Here is a 14,185-nt window from a genome sequence, read left to right on the forward strand (position 1 = left end):
AGGTATTTGTAAGGTGGCTGCACAAACCCCAATTAGTGCAAGCAATGTGTCCAATCTGTGCACTGCTGATGCAATCAGAGGGAGGATTTGATCCAATAGCAGTTCTATAGGCTAAAGAAAAAATTGCTATTGACTGTTGGAGGCTGTTGTTTTTACAAAGATTTGCAAGCTTGTTGGAAAATATAAGCAAACAGGCACCAATAACCATTTTTTTTTTCTTGTTTTCTTTCTTGCAAAAAAATTAATGAAGCTTTCATTAAGTCAAGAATACCTTGATGAATTCTATTCTACCAATGCAATACAATAATGCTCGTTTTCATTGTAAGGTATTTATTTTTCTATAGTCAGTCTTACGCTTGATGGACTATTGATTAGAGTTAAAAACTGGCTATATTCCTTAAAGGAGACCTCTACAGAGAAACAGATCTGCAGTTAATTTGCTAACTGGATAACAAGAATGAATGACAGAACAGTCCCACTCTTTTCATTACACTTCTTCATTGTTACCATATTCATGAATATACACTATATTACCAAAAATATTGGGACGCCTGCCTTTACAAACACATGAACTTTAATGGCATCCCGGTCTTAGTCTGTAGATTTCAATATTGAGTTGGCCCACCCTTTGCCGCTATAACAGCTTCAACTCTTCTGGGAAGGCCGTCCACAAGGTTTAGGAGTGTGTCTATGGGAATGTCTGACCATTCTTCCAGAAGCGCATTTGTGAGGTCAGGCACTGATGTGGACGAGAAGGCCTAGCTCGCAGCATCTACTTTAATTCATCCCAAAGGTGTTCTATTGAGTTGTGGTCAGGAGTCTGTGCAGGCCAGTTGAGTTCCTCCACCCCAAACACGCTCATCCATGTCTTTATGGACCTTGCTTTGTGCACTGGTATAAATCATTTAGTGAAGGAGGGATTATGGTGTGGGGTGGTTTTTCAGGGGTTGGGCTTGGCCCCTTAGTTTCAGTGAAGGGAACTCTTAAGGCATCAGCATAATCAGACATTTTGGCCAATTTCATGTTCCCAACTTTGTGGGAACAGTTTGGGGATGGCCCCTTCTTGACTGCACACCAGTGCACAAAGCAAATGATCAAACTTATTAGGTGAAAAAAAACGTGTATGAAGAAATCACACCAAATGTGTAAATACGTGTCCATATAGAAGGGCTAAAAAGGGGAAAAAAAAAAAAAATATATATATATATATATATATATATATATATATATATGGCTTTTTTTCAGGGGGAACTTGGTGGAACTCACCACCTCTGGCTCAGACCCTTTGGTGCCTGCTGACCACAATCACTTGTAAACACAGAAGTCTGGTTTCTGTGTTTACAAGTGACAGCTCTGCACTCTGTGTGTAACCCCTATGAACTCTGCACTCTGTATGTAATGCAATCCTGATATCCCCCTTTAAGTCCCTTCTACTGTTTGTGAAATATGACCACACCCACTATTTGATGTGATTTGGAGGGTGTGTGTGGGGGGAGGGGTTTTGGGGGGGTCGTGGTTGAGTTCCAGCACCTATTGTTTGAGAAAAAAAGCTATATATATATATATATATATATATATATATATATATATATATATATATATATATTTATGTGAAACAAGAAAGTCCAGAGGAAACAAATCATCCACAATTCACTTGCTCCACCAGTGTCTCCGCAATCATAATTCATAGAGCTTCTACCACCAGGGGACACCAAGTATTAAAGCCTCTTACCGGATCCTGTAGACCAGTGGTCATCAACCCTGTCCTCAGGGCCCACTAACATGCTAGGCTTGCAAGATAACTGAAATACATCACAGATGATATCATTTGCTGCTCAGTGATTGCAGTATTCTAGTCTGCATCTCCCCAAGGTAATACATAAAACCTGGCCTGTTAGTGGGCCCTGAGGACAGGGTTGAAGACCACTGCTGTAGACCATCATACGAACTGTGATTGCGAGGACACTGGCAAGTGAATCGTGAATGATTTGTTTCCTTTGGACTTTCTTGTTTCACATACACAGTGCCTTGAAAAAGTATTCATACTCCTTTAATCAAAACGAATCTGTAGATATATCTAGTTTATCCAAGTTTGTGAAACTGAAATAATATGTCTGAAGACAAGGCTCTACTTTTTCCATGGCACATATAGAATCAATTTCATACGACCATTTTTTACCGAGGGGTTTGAACTTGGTTTACAATGTAAAGGAATCAATATTTTGGCCGAATTGGGAAGGCTAATGAATTTTTATAGCGATGTAGTGGTATATCAGAAATATGTAATAAACAATGTTCTAGTAAGATCTAGATTTGTTTTAGAGATTGGGGGAATCAATTCTTTCACACAACATGCTCCAACATGGTACAATCACAAGGCAAGTCCACCAAATATAGTATTATATAGTAAGGAGCCACGTTCTTGCTTCAGCATAAATCTGATGCCAGTGGATACCATTTTTTTAATACAACTTTAAGTAATTTTACTGATTTATAGGTAATCGAGTCCCACTTTTTCCATGTCCCTGTTTTTTCTGTCCTGCATTTTTAAGGTACAGCCACAAATTGTGAGATTAATTCAGGTAGGACATCCCTGAAGGTCTAGGTGTAAAATGCATGGCCTGGCACTGGAAAATAGACTATCAGTATATGAGATTAAATGCGTAAAATTAGTTCCTTGAACACAGATATTTTTAAACCCACTGAGACTCCTAAAGAAATCATGTATATTTTGATGATTATTGATAAATTGATTGTAGCCGTATTAGTGCAATCACATAAAATAGGTATATTGCCTCCTTATATACCTTGGACTGGACTGGATGGACTTGTGTCTTTTTTCAACCTGACTAACTATGTACTATGTACTATGTACCTTCTTCAAGTCCTGTCTTAGTTTTAAATTAGCTTATATTAATACAATCCAAGGCCAATATAGGATTATCATTTGATTTGAAAGGGAATTATATGTTATTAATGGCATTGATTTATAATTATTTTAGAATTTATTATCATAATGACAAATCAAAGTGTTGGTAGAGCACTGGAAATAGTTTAATGAGTTACTTTCAAGGTTGACAAGAACAGTTATCAAAGTAATAGGGGAAGGCAGCTCTTTAGATGGTGCTGTGCTAAGATGGGTCCACAGGATGCAATCAGTAAGCAAAGTGAAGAGGCAAGAATGCCCCCAAGGTTTGCCAAACAGGTATGAATTAATATCAGCAGAAAAGGTATGTCCACTGCGGTGTGCTTACTGGTCTCCCTTCACAAGGTTTTTAAGATAGTAGAGGATCTTAATATTTTTGGTATACCTGACTCCAATTGGCTGGCTAAGGGCATTGGGAACATTATATTAAGGGCTTGTTCCATATATACACTATATTACAAAAAGTATTGGGACGCCTGCCTTTACACGCACATGAACTTTAATGGCATCCCAGTCTTAGTCCATAGGGTTCAATATTGATTTGGCCCAACCTTTGCAGCTATAACACCTTTAACTCTTCTGGGAAGGCTGTCCACAAGATTTAGGAGTGTGTCTATGGGAATGTTTGACCATTCTTCCAGAAGCGCATTTGTGAGGTCAGGCATTGATGTTGGACAAGAAGGCCTGACTCGCAGTCTCCACTCTAATTCATCCCAAAGCTGCTCTATCGAGTTGAGGTTAGGACTCTGTTCAGGCCAGTCAAGTTCCTCTACCCCAAACTTGCTTATCCATGTCTTTATGGAACTTGCTTTGTGCACTGGTGTGCAGTCATGTTGGAACAGGAAGGGGCTATCCCCAAACTGTTCCCACAAAGTTGGGTGCATGAAATTGTCCAAAATGTCTTGGTATGTTGATGCCTTAAGAGTTTCCATCACTGGAAATAAGGGGCCAAGCCCAATCCCTGAAAAACTACCCAACACCATAATCCCCCTCCACCAAAAATTTGGACCAGTGCACAAAGCAAGGTCTCTAAAGACATGGATAAGCGAGTTTGGGGTGGAGAAACTTGACTGGCCTGCACACACAGAGTCCTAACTTCAACCCGATAGAACACCTTTGGGATGAATTAGAGCGGAGACTGAGAGCCATGCCTTCTCGTCCACATCAGTGCCTGACCTCACAAATGCACTTCTGGAAAAATGGTCAAACATTCCCATAGACACACTCCTAAACCTTGTGGACAGCCTTCCCAGAAGAGTTGAAGCTGCTATATCTGCAAAGGGTGGGCCAACTCAATATTGAACCCTACGGACTAATGCCCTGTACACACGGTCAGACATTGATCGGACATTCCGACAACAAAATCCTAAACACAAAGTTGATCCAATCGTTCTGAACGCGGTGACGTAAAACACGTACGTCAGGACTATAAACGGGGCAGTAGCCAATAGCTTTCGGCTCTTAATTTATTCTGAGCATGCGTGGCACTTTGTGCGTCGGATTTGTGTACACACGATCAGAATTTTCGACAACGGATTTTGTTGTCGGAAAATTTTATAGCAAGCTCTCAAACTTTGTGTGTCGGAAATTCCTATGGAAAATGTGTGATGGAGCCCACACATGGTTGGAATTTCCGACAACAAGGTCCTATCACACATTTTCCATTGGAAAATCCTATCGTGTGTACAGGGCATTAGACTGGGATACCATTAAAGTTCATGTGCGTGTAAAGGCAGGCATCCCAATACTTTTAGTAATATAGTGTATATAGATATCTATATACAGTAAAACCTTGGATTGCAAGCATAATTCCTTCCGGAAACATGCTTGTAATCCAAAGCACTCAAATATCAAATGGGGAATTTCCCCATAGGAAGTATTGGAAACTCAAATGATTTGTTCCACAATCATTTATTCATAGGTCCATCAGTTTATAGTCCATATAAAAAGATTATAGCAATGTAATAGGTCGTGTAACAATAAAATGTCCATTAACAAATGGAAGCCTCCACTAGGGGATTAGAAGCAAAATCCATCAGGAGCTACAGAGTATAAAAGAGAGGCGCCTCTAAGTGTAGCAATATGGTTACATTTAATGAAGGTACAACATTTAGCAACTCACATGGCTGATGATTAAAACATGCACATCTAAGTATGCAGGCACCCGGGGTAAAGCTGTCCACATAGACCATCCTCCGCATCGCCTGCTCTCATCGCTGTCAGTCTGCAATCGTGACCGGGAAGACTACACTGCAGTTCAGCGATCTGAAGTCGAGGCTTGATGTGGACAGCTTTACCCCGGATGCCTGCACACTTAGATGTGCCTCTTTTAACCATCAACCACGTGAGTTGCTAAATGCTGTACCTTAATCAAATGTAACTATATTGCTACATTTCAAGGCCCCTCTCTTTTCTTTTATACTCAGTTGTGATGTAGCTACTTGTATATTAAGACATCGCTTGTTTATAAAGTAAAAATGTAAAAAAAAAAAAAAAAAATGTGCTTGTCTTGCAAAACGCTCTCAAATCAAGTTACTCTCAAACCAAGGTTTCACTGTGTGTATATAGATATAGATATAGATATGTCTATATCTATATATACCTGTAGATATATGATTTATATGAAATAAATACATGAAACACATATCTATATAATCTCACCATATTCAAACCACAGACAGTACCCTCTGCTGCTGGCATGAATTTCGTCTCACATCTGTGGCCGGATTTTTGACACCAGAGTGACTTACATATGTCCTGCAAAGAACACAGAGCAAAGTAAATCCCGCAAAATGGTCACATTAAACACACAGAAATTCTTTACAAAAATTATTTTTTTTAAATTGTTTTATTGATACTTGTGCAGTAATGGACTCCTCCCCAGCAACACATGCCCACCTTTCCTTCAACCCCCCCCCCACCTCCTCCTCTATCTGACAGCCCCGGTGACTGGCCCAGAGCTGTCACATGCGGGTGTCTCTTTCACTGTAACAATTAGAAAGCATCACTTTTAAAAAAAGAAACGCCTTGTAAAAATGTTGTTTTTTTTTTTACAATATGAAAAAAGTTTTTATTTCTGTCTGTGACTCCACTGGGGAGATCTTTCTTCACTTCCTATCTAGTCTTGAGTTTAAGAAAAGTTCCCCATTATGGATCCAGACAGAAATACAAACCTGACAAAGATTCTAACTTTTTCTGCTCTATTCCGTACAAATTAAAATGTTTTCTCTGGAATTAGCCTTTATATTAATCTATACTGAGGTATATTGGCTAGTATGAAGACCCTACAACATTCATTGACAATTTTTATGTCATTTTCATAGTCTCTTGCCTATTACAGTCCTCAGAACACAGCACATACCTTCACAAAGCTGCATTGCTTTGCCTTTGGTCCAAACTGCCATTTACACTGAGTGTCTGCATCATAGATCTGTCCAGGCAACTTCTCGGGATACTGAAAGTGGCCTAATTGTTTTGGCTCGTCAATGAGACAGGAGGATTGAGCTGTGCTGTGATAGAACTCAGTGTCAATCATTCTCATAGACAACTGGCTTACATAAAGGCATGCTTTATCATTACACTTTATGAAGGAGGGATGTAATTGAGAGCAATAATACAATAGATATTGGTCAATTTGAATAAACTAATAATTTAGAGCTATTTAATAAGTGTATAAAATGTTTCTTTTACAAACATTTAATAAAGGATGCAGTCATGATACTGAATCATCATGCTGGGCTAAACATTTTTGAGTCTGTAGTAAATTGCTGATCTGATTGAAGCTCACCTCCTTTTGGATAAAAATAGTAAAAAGTAAATATACATAAGCAAAATTTTATTTTACCCAATAAAAAGAAATAATAAAAGAATAAAAATAAATAACATTTTCACTATATATATATATATAAATACAAACTGCAAGGCTCAGCATAACTTAAAAAAACTAAAACAAAAAAAACCTAAATATTCATTATTTAAAGTGGTTGATTGAAGTGATATTTACTTGCTCTGTGGAATAGGAAAATGAAAATGGAATTGTAAAAGTGGCCCCTCCTCTTCTCAAGCCAAGTGCCCCTATAACAAGCTACTGGGGCACTCGTGCAGTCACGATCCCAAGCTGGGCTGCATGCATCTACAGACACACACAGCGTGGCGCGCACCTCCCCCCCAGCAGCTCAGGATTTGATTGATAACAAAGCCCGTGAGACCTTTTAGAGAGGAGAGAGACGCTACAGATGGGCACAGCACTGGATTAAGTGCGGACTCGGGCAAGTATCGGGGGGGGGGAATGGGGGTCAAGGGGCTATACTAGCACTTGGCCATTTTTTACCTTAATGCAGAGAATGCATTGAGGTACAATATCCTTTCATGCCCATTTCTGCCATTTATTGCTTACAAGTTAAAATCTGTATTTTTTTGCTAGAAAATTACTTAGAACCCCCAAACATTATATATATATATATTTATTTTAGCAGATAATAAAATGGAAATCGTTGTAATATTTTATGTCACACTGTATTTGCGCAGCGGTCTTTCAAACGCAATTTTTTAGGAAAAAATACATTTTCATTAATTAGAAAAAAAATTAAACAGTAAAGTTAGCCAAATAGTTTTATATAATGTGAAAGATGTTGTTATGCCAAGTAAATAGATACCTAACATGTCACGCTTTGAAATTGCGCACACTTGTGGAATGGCGACAAACGACGGTACCTAAAAATCTCCATAGGGGACCCTTTGAATAAAATTAATGGTTACCAGGTTAGAGTTACAGAGGAGGTCTAGTGCTAGAATTAGTGCTCTCACTCTGACAATTGCGGTGATACCTCACATGTGTGATTTGAACATCGTTTACACATGTGGGCGCGTCTTACATGTACGTTTTCTTTGCTGCACGAACTCGCGGGGACGCTGCATATCACCCCAGTATAACCCCTTCATGCCAAGGCTGCATATGTGCGTACGGTCAGCACTAAGGGGTTAAGCTTTACAATCACTTTAAGTAATATTTATTTTATATTTTTAGACCTTTACAAAGTTTTGCCTAATGAATGATGAATTTCTGACCAGGTAAATGAAATGCACGGATAGATTTTCAGTGGAGCTAATTTTCACAAAAAAAAAAAAACCTGTGAGAACATTTACGGTTGCAATCAATTTTTTTTCTATACAGTACAGAAAATATTTCCTTCCTATTTTTAATAGGTGCAGAGGTCTTGAAAGGTATAAGAAGTGTGATCAAATCTCTTGGATCTACCCAAAATTAAAATATAAGTTTTATGGTGGCTTGGCCCTGTAAATGCAGCAAGAAATGCAATAAGTTACTTGGAACATGACAATAAAAGAACACATAGGGCAGTAGGGGTCAGGGAGAATGTTTCAGGTTCATGACTGCAGTCTTTTACAAATGCACACAGTCCAGTCGTGTGCAGTGTTTCAACACGCTCAGAAATGTATAACCAAGTCACTAACAGGAAGCAGAAGCAGAGACAAAGGTGTTGGTTAACACCAACACCTGGAGACTGAAACAAAAAGGTCAGTTTTGGAAATGCTACAGCTTTACAAAACAAGAGGAACATCTGGTTCTCTCTACTACGAAGGGTAACGTAACGCTGGCTTGGGAGCTTGTTAGACAGAAGCGACACTTATAAAAACCAATAAACCTGCCAGTAAACGTCCTGAAAGGATTCTTGGAAGCATTATTATCATGCAGGAAGGGAAAGCAGCGGAATAATTACATTCCAGAATTGTACTGTCTACGGGACATTTCTGATGGCAGATGTCCACCTTGGCTCTCACCTGAGAAATTCTTTCAGATATTGTCTACTACAGGCTGACCAGGAAAACACCCCATTGTTTCCAGATAAGGTGGGAGACATGATGTTCCCTTCAGTCTTCCTGCAAGGATTCCCTTCTCCATCGTGGACCATTCCAAAGCTGTCACAAGAGTATACATTCAATTGTTTTCAGTATGATACATTAAGAGATATCAAAGCCAAATGATTAGCTTGACCCAAATATTATAGTTTTAGGTAAGGAGTGAATAGGGATAATTAATAATTAGCTAATATTTTCCAACAATAACAGCAATATGATCTCTTAAACAAAGTTCCAATAATAAAACAAGGGGAGGGGATACTTTTCACCACCAGATCATTTCCCTTTCTCATAAGAAGATATATTGAGGAGAAATGGTGGATACTGAAGTCTCATCTAGCGAAGCAGATGCTTCACCATCCATTGGTCTCTCAGGCCAACTTAACATCTTCTATAACAATAATGGTGAACCTTGACACCCCAGATGTTTTGGAACTACATTTCCCCATGATGCTCAACTACACTGCAGAGTGCATGAGCATCATGGGAAATGTAGTTACAAAACATCTAGGATGCCAAGGTTCGTCATCACTGTTCTAGAATACTAATGTTTACCAGAACTTAAAGTGATACTAAACACACACTGTTTATTTACATTATCCCTTCTCTTTCTGTATATGCACTGTAATTATTTTAATAAGAAAACATCTACAGGTAAGTACCTTTTTCCTAATCAATATACAGCTGTCACATGACCCAGCTTTTTCCCAGCCTATCTGCAGGGAAACAAAAGCAGGAGGAACTTCTAGTCCTCTGCTGCAGGTCGCATTTTCAAAAAAAAAGAAAAAAAAACAGCCTTGGGAATACACAATAAAAATAAAAAATGATTATCAATTACCGGTTTCAAATATATATTTTAAATGGACTGTCATTTACCTCTTATATACACCCACATGTGTGACTCTATCATGGGTTTAGTGACATTTTAAAAGATGAACATTTGTTATTTTGAAGGAAACATCTAGAAATGATAATTTTATTTTAGCAGTACCCTGAAATTTTTAACTTTTGTCTTGAATTCCTCATCAAAAATAGTTCAGCGCACTTTCCGGCATGTGACTTTGCTTAGGCACTCCTTTTCTGTAGCCTAATTCTGAAGTGTAAGATAATCTAAGGCACTCATGCCTCTGACTGTCTTACAAGGTTTGGAGTGAAATCTGTTGCTGTCACTATAATGTGGCTCACTTTTGTTCTTGTTGGAGGGGAACCTATACTTAAGAATTTCCAGTGCAAGGATCTCCCTGATTCTGCTTCTTTCATTCTATGGATTTGTGCTTTCCCCAACTCTCCATCTTTTTCTTAATCGTTGATCCACTCATCGGGTGAGCAGTTCTCATGTGAGAAAGTGCTGCCAAGATGGCTGCCTCCATAGGCACAGTGCAGAATCGGGCATGGTAAGTAAAAGGGAAAACATCAGCTGCAGGGAGCCTATAGGCAAAACTAATCAATAAATCTTAATCCTCTGCTTGCCTTGTTTACCACAACTTTTATAGTACATCTAAAAAGAATACTAAATTTGTCAAATTCACTATGGATTAAGCTGATTCATCCACAGCCCTTCAATATCACTTAAGAAAGCTTTTTGAGTATCTATGTGATGGAGTAGCAAAGATCTGCAACCCAACCATGACTATAACACACCAAGGTATCACCTTGGTTCAATGTAATATAAAATAAATAAATATATTCAGTATACAGGGCAACGTTCATATTAGGTTTAGGGAATGGAGATGGGAACCTCACCACTGGGATCTTGTCACTGAAGTTCCTATGACATACAGGAACCCACTTACTGATTTTACTAGATGGCATCTTCCCAAGCTTTTTTCCTCTCCACCCTAAACTGTTAATAGTATTACACTTTATTATTTTCAGTGATTATATTTACTTACTTGTGACCCGATTCATGAGCGATAGTAAAAGCCAACCCAAGACCAGTGTCTTCATTTATGGTACAACTGCGGAATTTGCTGCACATGCCATTTATTGGTGCAAAACCTACAGATGAAATGACAATTCCAGTAAACAATGCAAAATTCTCCGGATCTATGTTATTTCTTGGGTCTGTCAATGGTAATATCAAACTGTGTTTACTGATTTCAACGGCTCCTTCTTCTAAAATCATATTCTGCTTTTTAAAAAGAATACATTCTTTTTCAAGTGCATTGTTTTATAGTGTTTTTACTTATATTGTAAAGTACTTACCTAAGGTGTCACAAGGTTCATTTTTCCATGAGCAAATGTCCAATCCTGTTAGAAGAATGGCATGATCGTGTCTTTTTCCATTCTTACCCACATAGGATGACTGCCACTGGCAGAAATTATTCAAGGATTGATCAGCATGATGAGTGATCTTAAGGCCAGACTGTGGAAGAAAAATGATAATAATATTTGTATATGTAATTAGCAAAAAAGAATGGATTTACAAATATGGCCAAGTTTGTGGATGCATGACACCTATACTATGGCCAAAAATATGTGGATTCTCTGTCCATTATTGAATTTGAGTTTAGAGGGTTTCAAGTCAATGGTACGGATACTGCTACCTAATACAAAGACATTTTAGACAATTGTGCGCCGTTCTCTGATAATGTTGCAGGAAGTTGAGGACCCAGGCTTATATTATGATCCTGGTAATTAGAGATGAGTGAGTAATCTAATAGCATGTTTGGAGCCCAACAATTTAACCCAAGATTAAAACAAGCCACCATTTTTAAACTATTTTTAAATACTCTCTTGAACAGTTTATATAAGATATAATCATTTTAGGGTCTACTTGTCTTCTGTTTCTGCACAGGTACCCTAAAGCTGCAAGGCACAGGAGTATTTAATTACTCCCATTTACACTGGATCTTTCTGCATAGAACTGGCAGAGGCATAACAAAATGAAAAATGCCTCCTTAAAAGTTTGCTTTTTCTGCCTGTGTGCAAGAGAGGTTAGGGTTAAAGAAACAGTCAACCTAAAAGTTATACAGTATTTAAGTTATCAGTTTAATCTGATGGGCTGCATCTGACAATGGCTATTATTATGTCTTGGATACTCCAACAGTGAGATCTTCCTGCCATAATTCTGACTCTGCTGCTATTAAACTGGGATTTTTGGGTGTTCCCACCCAACTTTGTGTGTTCAAGCCCCTCCTGTTGCATTTTTGAAAGTAAAATAAATGCCTTTACTTTAGTGAAAGCAGAATTTCCTTGTAATTAAACTGCAACTGTCAAGCTGCAATTGCATTACTCTCAGAAGAGAATCAATACAGTATTACCTGGACTGTAGGATAATTGATCAAAGTATGACTAAAGGATCCAATACGATAGTCTAAACTGGGGTTTCTGAACTAGGGTTCCTGCTAGTGGCAGCTGGTAAAGCTGTAGGATGGGGGGGGGCGCCAGACCCTGCCTTTCCTTTTTGACCCCTCCCACTTTTCATTAGCCCCACCCCTTATAGAATCCACCCACTCTGTCCCCTGTATTCCACTTGCTTCCACCCATAGAGTCGGGAGTATACAGCTCAGCATCACAGGACAGAGTATATAGATCAGCCTCACAGATCAGGGTATATAGCCCAGCCATACAGGTAGTGTATATAGCCCAGCAATACAGATAGTGTACAGTATATAGCCCAGCAATACCGATAGAGTATATAGCCAAGCAATACAGATAGTGTGTATACCCAGCAATACAGATAGTGTATATAGCCCAGCAATACTGAAAGAGTAGATAGCCCAGCAATGCAGATAGTGCAGCACTGACTGCACACAACCCCCCCCCCCTCGGGGCTAGTGGCACCACTGACAGCACCCCCCAGGTCCGGCATTTACCAGGCTGTGGAGAGGATCCTCCTGTGTCTCCACTCTCCTCCATTCCTCCACAGTGTGGGCAGCAGCGGCGGCAGAGGTATCCACTCCTCATGCTTCCTCTGCTTGCCAAAGTGCCGCTAGGCATCCAATAGGATCACCTGGCGCTTTGGCCAATTGGCAAACAGGTCTCACCCACCTGTCTCCTGATTGGCAGGGAGGCACTGTAGTGTGAAAATAGCGAAAATTAATTCGCTATGGTCACACAATTGGGTGGGATAAGGGTGCACTCTCTGCGCCACGAGCCCACCCTTTTTTGAAGCCTATTAAAGCCTCTGGCACTTAGCCACTGCCATAGAAATCCATGCACCCTGGCGTCCTGAAAGGGGCTGGGTGCATGGATAGGGAGGCGTTGGCAAGAATGCGGGGGGGGACGCCCATACGCCCACAATGCACGGGCCACCACTGGTTCCTGCAGAGGTTGCTAGGGGTTCCTTGAGCAATGAGAGATTTCTGACTCTCAGATAAGTTCCCATTGATACTATTGATCTTTTTAGCTATTTGTAAGGGGTAAATTCTTCCCAATGATCACAAATGTAAGGAGCATTCTTCCCACTGACCTTTACACCAATGTATCATGAGTTGAAGAAATAGTAACTTTTAGCAGGGGTTCCCTGAGACCAGAAAGTTATTTCAAGGGTTCCTCCATGTTGAAAAGGTTGGGAAAGGCTGATCTAAACCAATACCAAATCCAGTTGTGAACAAGCCTCATAAAAGTAGACAAAAACTTCCTGGTTGAGATAAACCCATCTTCATTTGTGTCTCCTTTATAGAAAACTTTAAAGCCCACCCCTTTGCTGTTGACTTCCATAGCAGTGCTCGGAGATTAGGTTTGGGAGAATTCGAACCCAATGTTGTCTGTAACATTGACATATTACTCACCCAAAAATAATCTTCTAGCACCATTATGGCCAGCAAAAAATGGGTAAGGCTTTAAAGTATCTATAAAGGAGACACAAATGAAAGAGGATTTGGTTTAGAGTCAATTTGTGTTGTTCCAGCTACATAGCAGGACTGGGTACAAGTGTAAGTAGAATGGCTGTTACTTACTGGTTCATCTTCCAAAAGCAAAAGACTCACAACAACAATGTTTATGTCACTTCCAATTGTTCCATCCTTAAAGAGACTGGAAACCTGCAGAGAGATATAAAGTATTTACAATAGTTCAACTGCATTGTACCCACAGTAGGGTCTGTCCCTTCTTCTATGTGTGCAAGCAATAATTTACTAAAGGAATTTTTTTCTCTTAGCCAAGTGAACCGGTGTTTACTTTGAACAGCCAACCATTTGCAGAGGACGTAAATAGATAGAACTTTCTACGTACATGATTGAATAATTGTAGTGAAAATATTTTCATGTAGCTAAGTAAAAAAAATTTACCCCTTTAATAAATCAGTGTGTGCGATTTGTCAAAAGTGATAATGCAAAAATATTTCAGTTTTAAATCTGTATAAAAAGTATTGAGTTCCTTCCTCCCAGTATAACTTCACCTAAAAAATAGTATATCTGCAGAACACACAGTGATGGC

General features: G+C 39.2%; 1 protein-coding gene across 1 annotated transcript in view; it reads right to left on the minus strand.

Annotated features, from left to right (window-relative positions):
* The window catches only part of ADAMTS18 (ADAM metallopeptidase with thrombospondin type 1 motif 18), a 166,442-nt gene that overhangs the window by 59,027 nt on the left and 93,230 nt on the right, over positions 1–14,185 (minus strand). The window contains exons 6-11 of the mRNA XM_073603886.1: positions 13,708–13,791; positions 11,009–11,168; positions 10,696–10,801; positions 8,726–8,863; positions 6,288–6,435; positions 5,588–5,683 (exon numbers count right to left, since the gene is read on the minus strand). Coding sequence (XP_073459987.1) covers positions 5,588–5,683; positions 6,288–6,435; positions 8,726–8,863; positions 10,696–10,801; positions 11,009–11,168; positions 13,708–13,791 — 732 coding nt within the window. The remainder of the gene's footprint in view (positions 1–5,587; positions 5,684–6,287; positions 6,436–8,725; positions 8,864–10,695; positions 10,802–11,008; positions 11,169–13,707; positions 13,792–14,185) is intronic.

Source organism: Aquarana catesbeiana, linkage group LG11 (genome assembly GCF_042186555.1).
Source record: "Aquarana catesbeiana isolate 2022-GZ linkage group LG11, ASM4218655v1, whole genome shotgun sequence".
Classification (NCBI taxonomy): Eukaryota; Metazoa; Chordata; class Amphibia; order Anura; family Ranidae; genus Aquarana; species Aquarana catesbeiana.